A 23,087-nucleotide genomic window follows, 5' to 3' on the forward strand; every position below is an offset into this window, starting at 1 on the left:
TTATTCATGAGTGCTTAAAGCCGGCATTACGTGGCCACATATCTTTCCCGTGTGATCATATATGTTAAATAACACTGCTTATTGCTTCCACCAGAAATGAATAACACATGCGAACAAACATGTCAGCCGTCTGCATTCAATTAGGCTTCTAATGAACACGGCCCTCCGTGAATTTCAACTCTCAGCTAGAGAAGCATTCAGTGCACCAGACACTAGAGGCACTACAGCTACCTTGGCCAGCAGAGCATCACCAGGCAACACTCAAAATTCTTAGCCCGACTGTGGTGACGACAGCATTGCAAGTGACAAGTGCACTAGTGGGATGTTTTAATTTGGGGCCTATAAACAGTAAAAGCTTCCTCTTCAATTTTTAAATGGGCGACGAGAGGGAGACTGAAGCGTTGCTAAACCTGAAGTGATGTGAGCGGCTCATACAAGTATCACAGTCCTGGGCGCGATTGTGCATGAGCACCGATTGTAAACTGCTAACTAATCTGTCACACTTATAAGAAGGGAATTGTGACCAAATAGAAAGATGAGGAACTAGGTAATGAGCTGCCCCTTGTGATGTGAAACTGTCATTAGTGCAGAGCTTTGCCGAAAAAAAAGAGAAATTTAATGTGAGGAAATAAACGGCAAGAGGGAAAACATTTTTGCACAGTTCATTTCTTTGACTAATCCTCTACAAAAACGGATAAAAAACAAAAGAGCCGCAAACATAATAATGCACTGTCCTAGACTTGTTGTTTGGGCAAGTGTGCGAATGGACAAAAGTGATCATGCATGTTATGCATCATACATGTTCAATCAAAAAGGTATTTGGCGGCCTCACAAACTGCATGCTTTGTACAAGATGCCAAAGCAGTTAAAAAAGAGAAGGTGCTTTCAAGCTTGAAAGTTTGAGTAATGACCAGCCTATTAACTGGTATAACAACTTGATTATAAAAACACAATTAAGTGAATCCATAAAATCCATTGTATATGGTAGACTATGACATCACATTTAGATGACCAAAAATGTACAGGACCTAAAAACTATAGTTCTCTGTCCTGCGCTTGTATAAGCAATTAAAGAGGGATAAGAAGGGTGCATGATAAAGGGGAAGAACAGTTCTCACCAGTCTTCTGTGGACGGGTCCTGGGCATGCTGAAAGGGCCTCGGCTGCAAGCGCAGGGCTGATTTCTTCAACCCGTTCCAGCAGGGAAAGCTGGTGTGTAATGTTGTCCATCTCTTCCTGCAGGCGTTCCGTTTCCAGAGTGATCTCTGCAATTTTCTCAGCTGCCGATCCTGTCAGGAATGCTGCCTTGAGGTCAACAAGGTGAAGAGTCCTCCTCTCCTCCAGCCGCACCAATTCACGAAGCTCATTGAACTGGCTGTTCACATACTTCTCTAATTCATCTGAGGACATCTAAGGTGCGTAGATTGGGAAGGAAGATGGGAGGAGGGAAAGAGAAATGGGAAGATTTCAGTGGGAGACATCTGACAGCTTTACCAATGAAAGAAATCCAAGGCTTTTATTATGAATTAACAATTGGCAAGTTCATGGTTAGTATGAAACACTGAAATTAATTGAACAAAAGTAACAGAGATACTTCGAACCCAAGACCAAATAAGTAAAAATTAGGTCATAAAAAATACAGGAAAAAATCTGAGCAAAATATCTAGAAACACAAGCTAAAGGAATTCCTTTTAAGCATTGGAAGGTTTTAACAGCTTAAAGCAAAATAATCCTCTGAAAAAGGGATATATAGCATCTGGTTTGAAAAAAGTCACAAATACAAGACCATAAGACGATGTGGAGTTTAAGGTTATTATAATTGCCTCTCATGGGAGAATGTCATCATGAGTGCTGCATAAAAACTACACATTACAATAAAAAGGCATTAAAGAGGGTAACACACAAACAGTGTGTTACTCGACGAGATAAAGCAACAGAGCAAATTAATCACAAAGCCACCCACACTGTTAAAAGGATAAATGATTGTGTTGCATTTGGTTTTACAGTGATGTCCTTGTTCTGCCTTGTTCTAAATCCAGGATGACTCTTCAATCACAAAGACATGAAGTACACTTATTAGGATGGACAAATTTAATTTCACTAAATGTGGGATCTTTCCAAAGGTCAATGTATAATTGCCTGAAATATTCATCATGAAAATACAAACCCAACTAACTGTGATTATGTGTATGTCGTACCTTTAGAATGTAGTACGCGGCCAAGGAAAGCTACATGGGGAGTGCAGCTTAGGGGACTTATAAGTGTTGTCCTTTCCAACTTCTTCTACTCCTTTCGACTATTCCCTCCAGGTCACCACAGCAAATCAACCTTCTCCATCTCTATTTTTGTCCTTTCCAACTACTATTGATTATTTGGCAGCATTAGCAAATGCTATTTCATGCAATAGGTTACATTTTCTGTAAGCCACAAAGAAGGTCCAGATGAAAATGTCAGAATAGGCTGGAGAATGCCAACAGAAAATAGGTCCAACACAACGATAAATTGAATGGCTATAATCAAATATTTGAAATAGCACCGATAAGAAAAAGAACAACTGGGTTGCCAACTGAAATTTAAGATTTGTAAATCTTCTCTGATACTGCTAATTTGCAACATGTTGAGGTGGCTAGTGTTTTCATGATTGATACTCTTAATCAGATTTTTTGCATTTACAAATCTTTGAGTTGATCAGGCTCTGTGACTATCTCACACATCTGGGTTTGTGGGGCTGCCTTGCCTCTGCGTGACTCAGTGTGTATGATGTGATTTGCTGAGCTGTTAATGCTTGTATGAGCCAATCCATTTGTGATTATCTATTTGTTTGATTGATAGTTTGTTTGTATTATTCTTGAAAATAAATACTGATGTTTTGCCAGAATGTCTTTTCCATTCATTACTTTGAGGCACTCACTTTAAAATTAAAGATAAACCATTATTACGAGAAAGTCAACCAAGGGACGGTACAGACAAGCAAAACTTCATTTTTCCATTATGTGAAATGTGAAAGTGAAATAAAAAGCCCTCTATGGGGTTGTGTTTTTACAAAATTCACATAATATGATACATGATAAGGATATGCTCCTAAGACTGTATGGAATTAATACATTTTCAGTAAGAAAAAAAAGTCAGCAACAATCAAAGCAAGAGAAATATATTACACCATGTATACCGGGGAAAAAAGGCTGGATAGAGATGTCTGTTTAACCCTTTGTGAAAAATGGGCTCGGTCATTTTCATCATGCATTGGCTAATTGATAGCATGAAGCAGATATCCTGGAGGAAAACTCCATGCATCCCATCTGTAGACTGAGACCTTAGAGGCTCCTTCCACCACAGCAAGCCATCTGTTTGGCTTTCAAGTCAACTGAACTGTTCAGTAAAATACCTTTTAATACATTTCTCGGTTTTCCCAATGAGGGTCTCTTAAGCTATGGCTCGTTATGTTAAATCCCTCAATAAACAGATGCCCCCCCTAAAAAAAGATGCGTCAAAGACGGACCTTCTGTCAAAAGGTAAAAATACCATCAAATCCCTGGTCATGATTTCTGCCCCAGACAATGTTATTTGTTCAGGCTATGCCTATCAGCCACTGCGTGTCTCCCCTCCTTAGCAAAACTTCTTCCTTCTTCCTCCTCCATCTATTTTATGTGCCCCATCCCTTCAGTGAACAAAGAGTCATCAGTCTTTACTGAGATTGGAAGAGCTGTGGCCGTTCAGGGTCCAAAGTTATACTGTGCATCTGCAATGTCTGCGCAAGCAATCAAATTGTCTAAATTGCTCACTAAACCCAGCAAAAGTAGTAACAGTTGTGATTTACTTTCTCTGTGTGAGAGAAGCACGCAGATCATTCACTTGGAATCAGGCAAAGGGATTTACTTGAAATTAATTAGAAAGCTGAGTAATTCTCCAAATTTTTGAATGTCTAAATCTTTGGCCTGAATAGATATCTGATAAATGAGTAACAGCTGATGCCCTCTGCAGTGGACCTCCTTTTCTGGAATACTGATTATGGAATTTACTGTTTATGGAACCCATTTTTGTTTTTAGAGAAATGCAGCCTTCAAGTATATACACAACAGACTGCATGATAATATATGCCTGTTAGATTGTCCAGAAGACTCATCATTTTAAACACGAATACATTAAAAGGTGACAAGGCTTCACTTCGTGATGGGAGCAGAATCTAATGCTGAAAAGTGTTTTGATGCCTTTGATGTCCACTGAATATAAATTAATTCAAATTCTGGTCAAGCTTTCCCTCAAATGTAAGTAATCCTGGCAAATATTCAATTCTCAAAACTTTGACATCTGCTAAGCAATTATTTTACTTGGTATGTTGTAAAGTTAGACCGGATCTACTACAGTCTATGAATATAAATCAGTTTACCATATTAAATGTGTCACTCACAAAAATACTTTTAATTATACTTACAAATTCAAAGCGTGTGCACAGTTTTCACCTTTACATAGGCAGTTTATGTGTGATAGACTGCCTTGGTTTTGTAAGTGTTTCTAATTGTATTTATTATTCAAATTCTGTATTTGCTCATCCTCTCCTCACTCTTTCTTTCGTACACAGCGATAATGTATATATCTATAAATAACCTATAGCATGTGTCCCAGGTGCTTACAACTGCTCTGTAATCACTTATTCAAAAGCCCCACCACCCATGGTTTCTGTGAATAGAAAGCCAGGAAAGCAGCTAACATAAATCCTGAAGAATCTCCAACCGAGAGCAAAGACGCAACATGAATGGGGGCCGAGAGCATTGTAACACAAAACTAATCGGCCCTGGTCTTTTAACACTCATCAGTCTGAACCATTCTTTCACCACCTCCACCATTCTGCAGAACCTCCATACATCTCCCCGCCCTGTCATCAAGTCCCCTCGGCCTCAGTGGCAGATGGGAGCCCTGATCCAATATCACTGCTCTTTGTGTGTGTGTATGTGTTTGTGTCTGTGTGTGTGTCTGTGTGTGTGCGTGCGTGCGTGCGTGTGGGTGTGAGATTCGCTGGGAGTTTGTCCTGCTGGCAAGGAAGACGCATTCACCCTTGCTAAAGCTAATTCGCATTGCCGCAAGCTGAGGCAACGAAAGATGGCCCCAGGAGACTGTTTAGAAGGTCAGAGTTGAGGTGAGGACGGAGATGGGAGCGAAGAATTAGAGAGTCTGAATCTCTCAAAGTCCTGTTTCTAAAATGTGTATAGCTGATACTCCAGAATGAAATATTCAGATGAGATGGTAATGCAATACGAATGAAAAACTAAAATAGACAGACCTACCGTTATTATTCCTGTCCATACGGAGAATTTTTTTTTTTTTTGAAAGTTAAAACCTCAAGGGGAAAAATCTACTTATGATTGAAAATGTTTCTTTAGGAGCACAAAGCTAGAAAAGCTGTGGTTTGCTGAAAAGAATAGTTCAGCCACAAACTACACATCAGTCTTACTTACTCAGCCTGAAGCTGAGAGAAGCCAGGGTTAAAAAAATTTAGTCCAGAGAGTACAACTAGAGTCTTAAAGAAAAACCCAAATAGCTGAGGTGAACTGTGAGCTGCAAATGTGAAAAAGTGGCAAACATACTAAATATGTGCCTAACAGCTGAGAGTCCTGACCATGAAGTTTGTAGGTTTTTTTTTTTTAATTTAATTTTAAATTATTTATCTGTTTATTATTGGGCATCATTAACTTTAGCTGTTTGGGGGGAAGGTCCTCTACAACTCCGGTTGTGTTGAGAGAAAGCAGAGACCTTGGCTGAACTTCTCTGCTTTACACAGGGGTGAGTAGGTTACGACTGAATTAGTATTTCTAATTACTATCCTTCAAAACATTCACAATATAACAGACAACTAGAACAAATTCAACACTGGATACAGTGTTACATGTGGTTACATGTGGAAACATGTGGTTAACATGTATCAAAAGACATGAAATGATATCTCATAATAGCATAAAATTTTTGAATTTTACAAACTATAATTGTTTGCAATACAGCAAGATAATGTCTAAATCAGAGCTACAAAGGCCTGAGCTCTCACAAAGTGATTAGTATCTTATTAGTTAAGATTTTGGATCATCACATCTCTCACACTTAAGATATGGCATATCTAAAAAAGCAAAACAGTTCCTAGCTATTGTTCCGGGCTATATGTATATTTGTACATATATATAAACCACGCCCCTTTGTGTCCAACACAACACTAAGACTTTGCTTGAGAATATGTCATGTTATATGTAAAGGCTTTTTCGGTTTAATGGTTTAGAAAATGCAGAAATGGTTTGTGTATAAATATTTGCTTACAAGTGAGAAGAGCTTTGATAAAGCACTGACTACTCCAGATACAAATGGTCGAATGGAGAGAAAAAGAAAGGAAAAGATACTTCTTTTAGGGAATTTTGGTCATGCTTGAATTTAAAGGGTTAAGTTTCTGCGACGTTCTTACAACACACCAAGCTGAGCCTTAGCTGTGACTTCACAGGAAGTCTGTTTAGTGTGACGCCTTTTTTCCAAGGCCTACAAAGCATTAATAGAACATTAGGAGAAAATGGATTTGAACCGTCCTTGCCCACAGTGATAGTAGCCCTGGTTCAAATAAACAGTACTCTGTCATGCACTCTTTTATCCCTTCCTGAAATTAAATTCTCCAAGTTAGCCTTTAACACAGACACAGACACAGACACAGACACACACACACACACACACACACACACACACACACACACACACAGCAAGCACTTCAAAACTCATATATTGATATGAGGCTGGGATGTACAAGAAGTTGAGAGAGGGAAGGGGAAAACAAGACAGAAGTACTTTGGTTTGTCACTAGCTGAGTTTCAATATTCAACACCTTTTTTATTGGTTCTGAGCAAAGAAATGTCAGCCAAGCAACTTTCTGGGGAATGATACCGAGTAATTCAATTAAAATGCTGCGAGCAGAGACAGAGGCAGTGACAGACTTAAACAGCTATGGGAGAAGGGGGTAGAAAGAAAAAAGATGAGGATAGGGGAGAAGGAAAGAAAGGATGAGGTAGAAAAGGACAAGAAAAAGCAGGATAAATAAACCCAACAACAGCAGCCAAGTCTTTTCATGCCTGTCCCGTCTGTTCCTCAGCCTTGGCTCCCTAAGACAGCTTTAATGTGTCTGCTGCTCTTGTAGATTTTATGAGGCAGAGAAAATGGATGTAGCCAATGCACGCACGCGCACATGCGCACTTGTAATTTTTCCAGGTCTTCAATGAAGGGTAACACTAGCTGACTTATTGAATGATAGACAGCCATGCAGGCCTCTCATGTTATGCTATGCCCCCTGGTCCACATTTATATGCATGCAGATCACTTACAGTGTCTCCATTACATTCAAATCCCCTGTGGAGAATAGAAGTATACACTTTGAGAGGAGGACTCCCAATACCTATGCACATAATTAAGATAGCTTAATAAGGAAACACCAGATAATGGTTAAAGTTTTTTTTTGCCAAGTCCCCATAATCGTGTCCCTCTGTTAAGTCCTTCAGGACGGCAATAACAGACAATGGCACAGAACCCTTCTCCTATCTACTTCACTATCTTCCTTTCCCCTCCTCTCTCTCAAACACGCACATACACAGATGCAACTACTCACACTGAAGCTAACCTGTCATGCATAATAAAAAACACTGACATTTGAGAGTGGAGAGAGGACACAGACAAATCCACATAATAGTCTCTAATATAGTGCCCTGTGACTGAGGAGATAAGTGGATCTTGCCGAATGTGCTGCACCTTTGTGGAGGAACAGCAGATGACTTCATGTCCAGGAAGTCTTTGGGGCAGCATTGATATTTCAGCGTGATAATAGACATGAACTTGGCTGGGGTGCAGGCTGCCAATAAACATGGTAGCCCTCATAACCAAGTCAGATTAACCTTCTTCATTATGTCATTTCACATCTCTGTAGGCATCCAGCAATCCTCCTGTGTGCCGATTTTTGGTGCAGCAGTAAAGGCAGAGCAGTGTGTGACATTTGGGTTTGAAAGGGACAAGTAGCTTCTTTTAAAGGGTTAGTGAAGGCAAGTCAAAATCAGTAGGTCATCATGTCTAGGTGCATTTTGTTTCCAATAAAAGGTCCCATTAGAATAAAGGAACTTTCAATGACAAATCACAGGCCCATTTAGGTATACAGTAATAAGTGCAGGCAGTTCAAACAGAACATACCCAGGTCGTAAGGACACGTTTCTAAAGAGAGACTCCAAGATGAGAATTTCAAGTAAATTCATTAATTCAGGCAAATTATATAAGGAGTTTGTTTGTTATGTTATTTGAATGCATTTCACTTCAAATTTTGTTCCTCATTTTTTCAGGGACTTTAATACCCAAATTATTTAACTGAAACACGTTTCAAATTGACGACCTCCAGATTACCTCACAGATCTGGGAGAAATACAGTCTTGCAGAAAATGACTTGCAGAATTTCCCACATTATCCTACCATGCTGGCCCTCCCAAACACCAAAGTCCAAGAAAAAATAAGAATGCACTGAATCTTAAAAAATAACTTGGCATTATAATAACATGATCCAAAGTTGAGTATTTGCAATTTTTATGATGTTAGCAGTTTCACAAGGTTCAGCATGCTCAGTCCAATCGGTTTTGGATTAACAATGTGTTGTGCCGGAAGTTTTCATGATTTCTGCTGAGAGAAATAATATTTATATTATAAAATTAGGTAAATGTTCATGTGGCAATCATCCTAATGTCTTTTTTTGTACATTCATAATATGTTCTTACAGTCTGTGCTTCTCAAGTAGAAGGGCACAGAAATTGTTAATAAACTGTTCAGCTGATTTCTGGTGCATCTGTTGTAAGGAAACATCAGGGTGGGTTCTATAGATCAGTATGACACCAGTTCTCTCTGTAAGGGCCCTAGGATATCACAAAAAATACTTAAAAATGGCAAAATTGGTCACTCCCAAATGATACATGTTTTTTCGTAAATGGAGTACACGGCCTGCGGTAGCAGAAGGGCCGCAAAATTATCCTAGCATCTTAACCTGAGATCAGCAGCTGGGAGGGAGATGTATTTGACTTTGGGAGATGCACGAGCTAGTGGCTCCCCCAAAAGAAATGCTAAATCGATTACTGTTCCTAGAATTTTTCATGGTGTAAAATCCAAAAAAAGGAATTTCGTAGAACAACAGAGTGTTTCACACCACTGATGCATATGACACTTGTATATTTATCTTGCCTTGGGGCAACCAGTACTAGAAGAGTGCAATGCAGTTCACTAGAATATTATGCAGATCAGCATAAACTTGACTGTATACAAACAATAATTAGAGCTAGGCAACAGTCTGGATAATTGGACCTGTGAAACCGCATCAGCTCAGCCTGAATGATCAGCTTGGGGTTATGCTTTTACTGATGATTCATCTCCTTTTTCTTGACAAGGAAAAAATAAAAACTTGCAATGACTTTAGTCACAAACAAAGTTAATTGTTTGTTTCGAATATTTGATTTAGAGTGGTCTGCGCTCCAAATTTGTTAATAACGAGCCAATTCAAATGAAAAGAAATCTAATTTACAGCACCTATTGCTCATCAAGTGAGTTTTTGTTGTGAGTGGGTCTCTCTGGAGAATTGACTAATTTCTCTAGTTGGGAAATGGGGTGGAAGTTGATCTTTAAAAGAACCATACTTTGCCATAGTATTCATTTTCCTAAGGTGTTCTTATCACATGATATACCTTCATTTATCTGATCTCAGTATTTATAAAGGGGGCTGTAGCAAATGGTATAAATGATCCCATTCTTGTATAGCGCTTCAAACTGGATTTCATAGTCACCCATTCACACATGCACTCACACATTGATAGTGCCAGAGATGCATCAGAAGCAATATGGGTTTCAGTTTCTCGTCAAGGATCGTTTGGCATGCAGACAGAAGCCACCAAACCTTCCAATAGGAGTTGTATCAGCTCTATCAAGTGAACTACATCCGCCAAATGGACAAAAGTTAAAGGATAATACATTTTCCTCTTATCTAGTAAGTAATTTTTCATACATGTTTCAAGTGATTTCACGAAACAGACTCGTCTGAAAAAACAAGTAATTGGCAAACAACAATTTGTCCAAAAGAATACTAATCTGCTGGGAAAGTACTTTTCCAAAGTGTCTGAGGATGCAGGAGAGCGTATAGTGACTGAGAAAAAAAGTACAACTATTGCCATTGATGAATAATAAGGGAATGCTATTGTTGCTTTACCTCCTTCGTTTTACTGCCTACTTTTAGAGTGCCCTTTGGAAAATAAAAATAAATAAATAAATAAAAAGCCTCCAGTCAGGTTTTATTCTCAGAGGCAGAAAATGTTCTTAGTTTGGCACCTGGAACGGAAATACACCCAACTGTTTTCAAGGTTGACTTGTCGTGAAAATTCAGTCTCAGCAGCTTTTGTTTTGGTTGATATCAAGAGAAAGAGTTGCAATTTGGACCTAGTTGGAGCTAGTTGAGAAATAAAGCTGTTGTCCGAAATTCAGACATTGAAACCTCTTTTTGTGACTTGATTTCCTCCAACTGATGGAGAGAATGTCAATAGCACAACAAAATCGATGTTACTGTTCCATCTTTTAAAAAGTTGCTTTTAGACAGTGATGGTTGTTGAGCCATTGCAGAGGCAAACCATTTGTTTCAGACTCTGTGCGACCCTCTCGACAGTCTTGCAAAATGATAGATTTACACAAACCAATCTCTCTATCCTCATCATAACGTAAAATTGTTGGTTGAACACTGAGATAACTTTTCAGGAGGTACTGATTTTGATTAAGTCCCTAATACTGTTTTTCCCTTCAGGAAAAGGTACTTTTCCCCCTTCTGTTTTCCCGTGTCTTCCAGCTGCAAATAAAAAACAAAAGTAATTAAGAGTGTACTGGCTGACCGTAAATTGAGATTATTAGGAAATCAATGTAATGGTTAACTGCAAATGGGGCTAAAGGATTAAAGATAAGACAATAGTAATAAAATTAAATCAAAGCATGCTATTTTACACTTGGGTATAAGCTATAAAACTTAAATGGATCCTCCGAATGCAACAAAAAAAACAGAAAAACAATTCCAGCAACTACAACATTCTGACAGCTACCTGTGAGCTGTGGCCTAAAAGATAAGGGATTACTAACTTCAGAATCAACAATCTCATCAGGCTACACAATATTTCAGCAATACACATATTTTGTGAGGATACTTCTCTACCTTTATTAAAAACTGGAAATTGAAGGTGTGATGTTCAATGTTGTTAGTGACTATGCCCCGCAGGTGGGATGTGAGTTAGAGGAGATGGAAAAGTTCAGGAATGAGTTAGATGAAGCGATGCACAGTATCCGCAGAGATGAGAGCAGTAATCGGTGCAGACTTCAGTGGGCGTGTTGGTGCAGGCGATAGAGGGGATGAAGAGGTGATGGGCAGATTTGGTATACGGGATAGGAACGCAGAGGGACAGATCGTGGTAGACTTTGCAAAAAGGATGGAAATGCTGTAGTGAACATTATTTTCTAGAAAAGTCAGGAACATAGGGTAACTTATAAGAGCGGCGGTAGGAGTACGCAGGAAGACAACAACTTGTATAGACGAGGTAACCTGAAAGAGATCAAAGACTGAAAAGTACTTGTAAGTGAGAGTGCAGTCAGACAGAATAGGATGGTGGTTTGTAGAATGACTCAGGTGACAAGGAAGATCAAGAGGACAAGGGGACTGAAGAGAACAGAAAGGAGTACAGAGCAATACAGTGTAAGGTAAAGATCCAGCTAGCAAAGGCAAAACAAAGGGCGTACGATGTCTTGTATGCTCGGTTGGACAGTAAAAAGGGAGAGAATGATCAATACATGTTGACTCAGGTGACAAGGAAGATCAAGAGGACAAAGGCAGAGCAGAGGACAAAGTGGTGGAAGCTAAAAAGGAAAGAGTGTTGTATGGTTTTCAGGGCGGAGTTGAGAAAGGTGCTCTGGGTGATCAGGGAGAGCTTCCAGATGATTGGACAACTACAGCTGATGTAATCAGGGAGACAGGTAGGAGAGAACTTGGTGTATCATCTGGAAGGAACGTAGATAGGAGACTTGGTGGTGGAAGGAGGATGTGCAGGAGTATATACAGAAAAAGCAATCAACAAAGAAGATCCAGGACACTGAGGGGACTGAAGAGAACAGACAGGAGTACAGGGAGATACAGTGTAAGGTAAAGCTCAAGGTAACAAAGGCAAAACAAAGGCCATATGATGACTTGTATGCTCGGTTGGACAGTAAGGAGGGAGAGAATGATCTACACATGTTGGTGAAACAGAGAGATAGAGATGGAAAGGATGTACAACAGGTCCGAGTGATTAAGAATAGAGAGGAAAATGTAGCAAGGAACAGGTTGAGGACAATCTAGAGAGGTGGAGGTCGCAGAGATGAAGATGTTGAGGTTCTCTTTGGGAGTATTAAGGATGGATATTATCAGGAATGAGCCTCTCAGAGGAAGAGCACATGTTAGATGTTTTGGAGAGAAGGTCAGAGAAGCCAGACTGAGATGGTTCAGTCATGTACAAGGGAGGGATAGTGAATGGTAGACAATGCTGGAATTGGAGCTGCCAGGCAGGAGGTCAACTCAAGCTAGGTAAAATATATTCATAGATATCAACAAGGCGTGCATAGTGGTTTGCACCTTAGTCAGACCTAGTGCTGTAGTGTTATTAGAAGACGTTCAGGTGCAAAATGGAACAATTTCACAGACATAGTTACAATGTAACTATAATTTAAAGTTCCAGTGATCATCCAGACACCACCTCTAACTCCATTAATATTGTAAAATAAAATGTTTATTTTCTCAAACTTGAAAAGTAGACAATGAATTTACATACAATAAAGCCACGTATCTACATGGATAAGAAGCTTCATGAGATAAAGCAAGCAGGCCTTCCACAAGGCAGCATTTCACTGGAATTTATAATAATCATCAGTGATAGTACTAAAAAGCCTTGATAAAAAGTAGCCATATTGGTTAGCTTTTCTTTTACAACTCAATGACCATGTTAACCCTGCAACATACAGTACAGTAGGTGTACAATATTACAAGAGAAGTGAGCATTTCACTATTTTAATTCACTGGAGAAAAAAAAAAAAAAAAAAAAAAAAAAAAAGCTGTTAGCAGTTGGAACAATTGAAATTTGACTATACTCATATTTAATTCTACAACATTTACAATTAAATTTCAATCTAATGTTACAGTGCAGAGTTAGTTTTGTGGTGGGTTATTGGGCCAGTGGTACATCATTCTTGTAGTGTCTAGTGTCAGTGGGGTCAAAAAGATGCCTATTACTGACTGAAGTTAATCAAGAAAAGGTGCATTCCTCTGTACAGCTAATAATCCTTGGTACTCCTGACACTAACTGTCACCTCTTTAGGGATAGAGTAATAATATAGGACACAACAGATCAATAATAACTGATGACAAGGAAAACAATAATATCACAGTTTAATAAAGTCTGTAGTTCAGGTGGCTAAGTATAAAAGGGAAAAAAGAACAATTTAAAAATGTATCTGAATAACTGAAATACTTACTGTGGAAAGTTTTGCTGAGTATGATCAAATGTTGCTTTTTTTACTCCTGGAACATTTCTCTCTGTTATTACACCTACTCATTGCTGAGCTGTATGATTCTGGGAATTCAGATAGGAGTAGTCCTGGCTCCTTTTGCTTTGCTTCACTTTGGTTGCTATGGTCACACTGCCTGCGTGGATGGTGGGTTATGGCAGTGTCAGAGCACTGTGTATATTCAGGAGAGTGGCAGCAGATATTTCTCTCCTGCTGCAACTGTTAATACACTGTAGACAAAGGAGGCTGCTGCAGCCAGTGACTCTTTTATGAAAGAAACTTAACAACTAAACTCTGAGTGCTATCTGGAAAAAACAAGGTCATATTAACGCATAAATTAAATTGGTTTGTATCCTAAGTGGATTTATACAGTACTGTTTTGGAACATTACAAAAATCTATTTTCAATATCCTGCCGATGTAGTGAATGAATTATCAGAAATATTGGAAATCTGTAACAATACTAAAAATACTTTCAAGAACACAATACCAGTGCTATGAATCCTTAATTGATACCTAAATTTTGGAAATGTTTTAAACAGCTGCTGAAGGGAATTTCTGTTCTTTTTCATTACGATTGGTCCTCAGTTAATGACAGGGTTACGTTCCAGGGGTCTGTCGTTAAGTGAGTTTGTTGTTGAGCGAAACACTGTTTCTACCGTAGTCTCTGTACCGTAGTGCAGTATTTGCACACATATCGGCCATTTATAACGTGCTATTTTAACTTTAATGTTTATACTTGCATGAAAATAGGCCAATTATAAATGCAGGTAAACGCGTACGATACATACTCATTCACAACTCCACTGCCAACGTATTCCACACGTAGTTTATTATTATTGCAAAGCCTGTCGTAACCCCAAGTTGTCATTAACCGAGTACGTTGTTAGTGAGGACCACCTCTATAGATAATACCTGAATAAATCTGACTTGTTACAGAAATGCTGGCAGGCAATATCTACTAAAGCCTGTAATCAAACTGATGCAATCAAAGTACAATCAGACAGAGTTACATCTGTTTGGGTTGCATGATAGATAATAGATTGAAAAAATAAAGTGGTCCTATGTTTACAACGAATAGCCTTCATGACCTCATATAACTTTCAAAATGATTCCAGACTTTTGTACTTTTGTGTCTGCTCTATTGTGGCTTGCAATGCTGTACCCGCTAAATTAGAGAGGAGAAATACCTTGTTTGTTGCCTCTGTGATGGCTTTCTGTGGATTAAAACCAAATAAGTTGGCTAAAACCCATTATAAAAACACACAAAACTTACAAAATACAATAACAATACATCCCACCATATAGAATTCCAAGCTTTGCCTCGTGGGATTTTATCAAACCCGCAACAAATAACAATTACCCTAGTTGCGGGCTGATGGACAATGTTAATAAACGATGAGTGTATTTTTTCCCTCTATTATGTTTTACGTCTTGCACTCTCTAAAGGGCAAATAAACGAGTCCTGTAATTAAAGTAGCCACAGGCCTAAATGAAGTACCCACAGGCCTAAAAAATAAAAAATATATATGTATATATATATATATATATATATGTATATATATATATATATATATATATATATATATATATATATATATATATATGTATGTATATGTGTGTGTGTGTGCGTTTACATTTTATCAGAATCCAAAGTCAAAAGAAAAGTCAGTGTGTGAAGCCATGCATGTGCAAACTGAGGCTGCATGCAGCAGCACATATCACACACTGTACAGGTAAGCAGTGCGGCAGCACAGTCATAGCTTTGCTGGATAAAAAATGAAGCTGTCATCAAACGACAGCGCAGCACCATGGAATACACATGTATTAAGGAAGCCCTGCAGCCCCACTGAGCTGTTGCACATCTCAGGGGGATGTAATTTATAATTTTCTCCATTAATGATGTGTTATTTCATCACCCATGTCCCATCTGCTATTAATCAGAATGCTCATTTTTATGGCCAAACTCTGCTGACCTGACAGTCTAATGGCCATTTGCACATCATTATCTCACACTCTCAGCTATTCTTGCTCGAAACAAAAATCTTTATCGTGACATTTGTTATTATGCCGTTCTATGAAAGTCTGCCTTCCCTGAATATTTGAAATAAGAATATTCAAGTTTTAGGGAGAATACATGGAATCAATTAACAATACTGTAATGTTGGAAAGTAGAGAGGCATTTAAAAAAAACCCTGATTGTAATCAAGACTTGGTGGTGGGAAATTCTTCACAACAAACAAAATACAAATTGCATTCAAGAGTAAAAATCAAGTATGTAACGGACAGCACACAACTCTGAACAGCCTGAGTGAACCTGTGCTGCTTCCACAATCTCACTACCCTACCCCATCCACTACCTCACCCATTCATGTCATGCTCTAACTCTGCTGACTTTCTTATCCTGTTTGTCCCAGCCTGCACACATCCTGCCTATTTTTGTTTATTTATTTTTTCATTGCTATTGTCATTCTGTTTATATTGTTGTTTAGTTCTGGTTGTGTATTTTACACTCCCACTGGTCCTTGATGTTGTCCATTGTTATCCCTGATGTTGTTGCTGTTGTTGTCTGCTGTCTATGTACAGTATCTGCTGGCTATGTATTCGTGGATGTCTTGATATCTTCTGTCTTTCAATTTATTCATATTTATTTTACTTTTTTTGACATTATAACTGTTTCACTGCTGTGACAAAGGAATTTCCCCTCTGGGGATCAATAAAGTTTATCTTATCTTATCCTAAGGCTGCAGTGTTCATATATCAGGCTGTATGGCAGCTTGGCCAAATTGGTTACTAAACTATGACAAACGAAGTCATATCTCACAGATTCCATAGCTGGTGACCAGAATACATAGTAATTGATTGGATATCTCTTGAATCAAAATAGAACAAGTATAAAATAGAACACACACACACACACACACACACACACACACACACACACACACACACACACACACACACACACACACACACACACACACACACACACACACACACACACACACACACATATATATGTGTATATATACACAAGTTATACAGGTCTTTTCTACATTGTGCAGTCTTTGCTACCATTACATCTACAGCTAGAGCTACATTTCTATTTGAGGGTGAATCTTCACACCTGCATAGCAACAGAGATATCTCTATATTAAAAAAAAAGAAATACAAGCATGGGACACACTCCCCTAAAAAATGAATAGATACAGTCATTCTCTGCCTGGAGGTCCAGCTAATATTATCAGAGAGAAATTCTTCATCTTTCAAGATTCAAGAAGGGAAATCTTTTATGAGAAAGTCCATCTTTGTGGTTCAATTTAGGTTGACATACTAAGGGTTCTGTATGCAGGAGTTTGGACTTACCTCAGGGTCGGTCCACTTATTTGTGATTCTCTTTCCCATCTGCTGTGTACAGTCAAGCAGATCAAAACCCTGCTTGTTCTACAAAACACAGAAAGACATGGGAGCACGCCACCGTATTAGAACAAAGGAGGAAGGATTGGTTACATATGACCAACACAATTATCTGTCTTGGTTTTATTTTTAAATATCGTGACTTTTTCACAAGGCAAAAGAAGCTGCCAACATGCTGCTTGGCAAATTTGCAAAGATCTTTTAGTGAAATACAAGTCCATTCAAATATGTACAGTCACTCACCGTCAACCGCTGTAAATGTAATTCAAAATACTAATGATTATACAAGTGGACCAGAATTTCCTCCATTTACCTGCTCACTCAGCAGGTAGAAGATACAGTAAGATGACACATTCTGATCTGATAAGACATTTATACCCTCCTGATGGAGAGTCCCAGCCTGTTCACACCAGAGAAACAGAAACTGAATACAGATCTTTTGCCCCCTGTAACTGACTGCACTGATCTTGTTCAAGCCAAAAATAATAAGATGTAACAAAGGAGTTTGTTTCTCTACAATGAACTATTTTATTTTGTTTTTCAAGTCCTGAGATTAGCAAATGTTAATGTTATTTAATCTGATCCCTTTCTCTTATTACTTTCAAATACAGATGTCTTTGATTTTTAATTGCAAATGCAGAACTACCACCATGAAATTTCAATTTATAGCCATGACTAAATCTGACACTAAACAAAAAACAAAATGGCATTTTATTTTTTTTCAATATGTAGCCTAAGGTGAAACATGTTTTCTTAGATTTATATTTGTTTTGGCTTTTGCTATCACCATGATGTAGATACGAAACACATTCAAACATCGATCGAAAGACTATTTTTACTGTAAACAGTTATAATCTTTTATATAAATACATAAATTTAAAGGTAGGAGTAGGAAAAAATTAGAAATTCAAAAATTTCTCAAATTTAAGCAAATATACTCCTTATAAGGACCAAAGTTTGATAAAAGACAGATATCAGTCTACACAATCTAAGCATAGTCTAGCAAGAGGAATCATATCACTGCTCATAGGGATAAAGGACTGCTTCGCATGAATACATTGACACAGGAAGCAGGATAAAAGCTGGAGTGGGCTTAGAGTAAATAATCTAGCCTGAGGCTGCCTGTGCGTGTGACCCTCTTTGTCCATCAGCAATCCATATGCGGCCATGACATAACGTAAGTCAGTGAAATGTGCTGCAGTTAATGTGGTCTGCTTTGTTTTTTCAGATGTTTAGCTACAGGGCAAAAAACAACAGTTGTTTCTATGAATTACAACCAAGATACCACTGCTGACATTATGACGAAGGCAAAACGAGTGGTTGGTTATTTTATAATTATCAAACAAAGCTCCTGCTGATACCCTCTCATTCTCTAGAGTATTAAAGATAAAAAAAAACAACATTGGATCGTCCAAATGTTGAAACATTCCACATGTTTACACCACGGTAATAATGTCTGAGGCTAATGGTACATGAAATCAGCACAACACTGCACAACTGAACAAACTGTAATGATGTAGGAAAGTTTCAGATACATTTTTTATCATTCTGGTTAAATCAAAAATAAAATCCCATTTCATTTCTACACGTGTGGACAACAAGCAAACCAAATCTGAATGGATTTCGATTATTTTGATCGAGCATGAGGAGTTTTCCACTGATAACCATTGATCCATCTACCATTTCTAATGTTTGTTTGTGATTCTCCTTGTGTGTTGCAATGATGCACTCTGAAGGCATCCTGATATATTGCTAACTGTTTTTACATTTGGGGCAGAATAGGGTTCTGTCTATTGCTGTTGTAGTCCTATTTTAAATTCAAAAGCTAAGACTAAATGGTCTTTAAGGGAGATGGATAAAGCAGGACTGGAGCAAAACAGGAATTCTTCTTCTTCTCCTTTTGGGTTTTCCCTTCAGAGGTCACAACCAGTATCAACCTTCTCCATCTAACCCTATTCTCTGTATCCTCATCTCTCACACCTCTCACAACTACCTTCATATCCTCTCTCACTATGTCCATAAATCGTCTCTTTGGTCTTTCTCTAGACCTCCTGCCTGGCAGCTCCAATTCCAGCATCCATCTAGCAATACATTCACTATCTCTCTTCTGTACATGACTGAACCATATAAGTCTGGCTTCTCTGACCTTCTCTCCAAAACATCCATCCTCATCACACCCAAAGAGAACCTCAAGATCTTCATCTCTGCCACCTCTAGCTCTGCCTCCTGTCTTTTTGTCATTGGAACTGTTTGTAGGCCATACAGCATCGCTGGTCTTGTACACCTTTCCTTTCACTCTGGCTGATAGTCTTTTGTCACATAGTACCCCTGTCACTTTCCTCCCCCCATTTCAACCTACTTGGACCCATCTGTTCACCTCTTTTCCACACTCTCCGTTGCTCTGGACTGTTGACCCCGAGTACCTGAAATACTCCAACTTCCTGATCTCCATTCCTTGTAGCCTCACCGTTCCACCCAGGTTCCTCTTATCACACAGATGTACTCTGTCTTGCTGCAACTAACGTTCATTCCTCTTCTTTCCAGCACATACCTCACCTCCATGAGTGTATGTATATTGTTTTGTTTTAAATCTCTGTTATGGCACTTGAAATTGTTTATTGCAGTTGTAAGAGACTGTTGTTGCAATACTCTATGGGCTACTGCAATCGTCCTTCAGGGAAAATGAACCAATTTGAATGGGAATTAAAAGATTGATGTGCACGAAAACAACTTTAGAATATCTAGTAACAAGGCAATATTCGATCAGACTCCTGAAAGCACACTTCTGCTAAATAATAAGCTTCAATGTGTACTTTAATGCAGACGATATGAATTGGAAAATGGAACGGAAATGTTGGATTTATATAAGCAGGACAGAGACAGACACTTGTATCAAAACATTTATTCTTGATATAGACATAAGAAAAAGCATGCGAGTACCTTTGATGATTTTGAAAAATATTGTTAATATGTGTGATGGAAACCTAACAATTTTCCATTTACAAAGATGACTGTGAAGAACTCCTACAGTCTTACACTGTTGCAAGGAGCAATTAGGATAAGGGTCTGTGAACCATTTTAGTGCTTTGGATGAGTTATTCTTATAAATCCAGTAGGACATTAGGTCATCTTATTGGCCCTAATGTAATGCTGCACTGAAATACTTGTGACTCACCGGACCTATTAAAAACAACTGAAGCAAAAAGCCATCTGGGGACTGGAAAGAGGAGGAAACCTTAATTGGTGCTAAGAAAAATGGACGGAGAAACATATTCATTATTTCCACGTCACAGCTTTGAAAAAAAGTATTTGAGAATTTTTATACTTCTATATATAGTATGTATTTAAAAACTTGGGCAATGATGTCATCCGTTTGAAATATTCTAAAGCTGGGCTCCTGTAGGCCTTTGCAAAACTCACTTAACGACTAAAGGCCCACAGCTAAGTGCTTAATATTATACTGAATTAAAAATGTAACACTTTAGAGTCATTGGTTACAAGAGTTACAGAGTTCTATAAGTTAAATCTACAGCAGATACAATCAGGGGTCAAGCAGCTTTACTACATACATCAGATTTTAAAGTCAGACCTGTGTATTGAGGTAATTAACTGATTTTACTACATGCAGAAATTAAACATACCCCTTGTGTAATGGGGACTACTTCAAAAAGGAGGACACATGCGCACAGATACACACACCTGGTGATGAGGAGTCTCATTTTTTATCAGCATGACCACCGCAGTGGGAAGGGAACTGTTTAACACACTATCCCCTGGCCCTTAACAGTTTCAGGGGAGTCCCAGAATTTAAATAGGGTTGCTACAAAAACAGATGCTTGACAATATATTTGTATATCAAATGTGTCAGGAAACACAAATTAACAAATGCTACTCTCTAAAACCAGGCATGGAACATGACCTACTGAAAAGCTATGTGTAACAATACGGTAGATTATAGATAACCATTAAGAAATATCAAATGAGCAACTTCCCATAAAATTCACCAGGAATTTCACTACAAAAATAAAATCAATGAAATTCAAGAAATGACTTTGATACACTCAAGAATATACCAAGCAAGCAAGCAAGCATAATAGAAGGGTAGGATTTATATTTATGTTGATACTATTTGGATATTTTATGGCTAGATCATGGATACCTTTTCAAGATTCACTTATTTGAATGTTTTTTAAATGAATAATTTAGAAGAACAAAGCATTTGTATTGCATATCCAACACATGATCCTCCAGCTCAACGATTAAGTTGCAAATTAATACTGAAAAAGGGCCTGTGAAAATAGGTTAATGTGAGGGATTTGAGACTCACCTTCTGCCACATGTAGGCATCATGGAGCGTGATGACCTCATGGTCACAGTGCTCACCCTGCACCGCACACACCACACAGATTATCTTCTCATCGAGTTTACAGTAGAGGGAGCCTTCTTGTCCGTGCTCTTTGCAGCGCAGTTTCTCTACAGTCACGCTCTTCTCCACTTCATCGCTACCCGTGGCACCCTCAGATCTGTCTCCCGCTTCAGCATGAACCTGCGATCCATTAATTTTCTCTGCATCGCCACTGCCGTCTGCAGCAGCCATCGCCAACCCAAGGGGTGCTTTACCTCGTTTCACGTTCAGTGAAGCTGTGCTCTCGTCATTCTCTGCATCATGTGCAACTGTAGAGTCTCTGTCCAAGAAACATTCATTGCCTTGAGCCTCCTCACTGTTGTAAGGACTGAGTGGGTGATGTGTACTGTTTGCATGTTTGTCTGCATGCGGGGAGCAGAAGGCAAAGCTGCAGGTGTGGCAAACTTGCGAAGCCGGCTCGGCCTCATCGGGTTCACACGCGTCACAAAAGCCGTCTATCTGTGGGAGGTCATCCAGCTTCAGCTCTTCTTGGGGATTTCCTCTGTGGTCCATTGTGGAAGGCGATAATTCAGGGTGTCCAAAAATCTAGTAGTAAAGAGACAAGTTATTAATATCTGTGACCTTCTGTGGATGCTTCTCATGTTAGCGCAGTGGAAAGCCGGAGATACTCAAGACTAATCCCCACAACAGATGATGCATAAAGGGGTTTGGGGGTGGGCAGAGTCCAGACAAAACGGCAACAGCAATCGCTGAAATAGTTGAACACAAACACATCTCTCAACGCGCGGGTCAAACAGGGAGAACCCGTCTGCAATCACTTAACTGACTTCGTGGGAAAACACACTCCCTTTGTTTACTGACATAGGAGCAGAAAGTGCTGAGTGCGTGGATTTGCCCCCAGAACGACCACGCCCCCCCCCCCCCCCCCCACACACACACACACACACACACACGCACACACTCCAGACACTCTTGAACCTTGTGCCAGTTCACACTGCCAGGCTGCTCAGAAACACGCAGAGAAATCCTGTTTTTTCTTCCTCTTCAAGAAGCCCCCCTCTCCTAAGCTAAGCTGTGTTTGTGTACTCTTTCCAACTGCTGACACAAAGAACAATGGAAGAAAAAAACAAAACAGCGTGCTGTAATGCAGTGAAAACTTTCCCATCATCCCCTATTTTACCGCCCCTCTGCGCTGTCTCTGTATATCGAAAGCACCCTTCCCCCGTTCTTCCTCACACAGGTATTCTCCTCCTTATTTTGTGAAGATTCCAGCTTACTGCTTTGGATACTTACATGTCTGTGTATTCCACCCGCCCGCCCCCTTACAATTTTTTTTCTTTTCCTTTCCTTCCAAAATGATCTGCTTTGAGGTGATACGGACAGATATGAGTTATTAGCTTGACAGCTAACTTCCTTAGCGCAAGCCGCAGCGCTTTGAATTCCACTCCGAGCTGTCTGCGGATCTCCTCTCAGTTTACAGTTGATGGCAGACTCCGAGTCGACAGCGCTCACTTCCTTGTTTTCATCTGCGGCTGACTGGTTTGCGCTTTTTCTACTTCCTGCTCCCCGTGTCCCGTATGTAAGACATACTTTTCACCTGCATGTAACGCCAGTTGTATAAACTGAATCGGTCTAAAACTAGTGCAAAGTCGGAGAAGGGAACGTTCACTCAGGTGGGGCTCTTAACTCTTTCCCTGCCACACAGTT

The 23,087-nt window shown here is 39.2% G+C and overlaps 1 protein-coding gene across 3 annotated transcripts in view; it reads right to left on the reverse strand.

The window, feature by feature from the left end:
• trim44 (tripartite motif containing 44) overlaps positions 1–22,862 on the reverse strand; it is a 56,414-nt gene extending 33,552 nt beyond the window's left edge. For 2 of the 3 annotated variants that reach the window (XM_086163099.1, XM_086163097.1), the window contains exons 1-4: positions 22,674–22,862; positions 21,342–21,965; positions 16,964–17,041; positions 1,119–1,409 (exon numbers count right to left, since the gene is read on the reverse strand). In XM_086163099.1, coding sequence (XP_086019225.1) covers positions 1,119–1,409; positions 16,964–17,041; positions 21,342–21,932 — 960 coding nt within the window. In that variant the 5' untranslated portion in view covers positions 21,933–21,965; positions 22,674–22,862. Of the gene's footprint in view, positions 1–1,118; positions 1,410–16,963; positions 17,042–21,341; positions 21,966–22,358; positions 22,494–22,673 lie in introns of those variants that run through there. The other variant, XM_086163098.1, reaches the window with a different exon arrangement.
• Between the last annotated feature and the right edge of the window lie 225 nt (positions 22,863–23,087).

The sequence above is a fragment of the Fistularia commersonii genome, chromosome 17 (assembly GCF_037954325.1).
Source record: "Fistularia commersonii isolate RoL2024-O1a breed Wild chromosome 17, RoL_Fcom_v1.0, whole genome shotgun sequence".
Classification (NCBI taxonomy): Eukaryota; Metazoa; Chordata; class Actinopteri; order Syngnathiformes; family Fistulariidae; genus Fistularia; species Fistularia commersonii.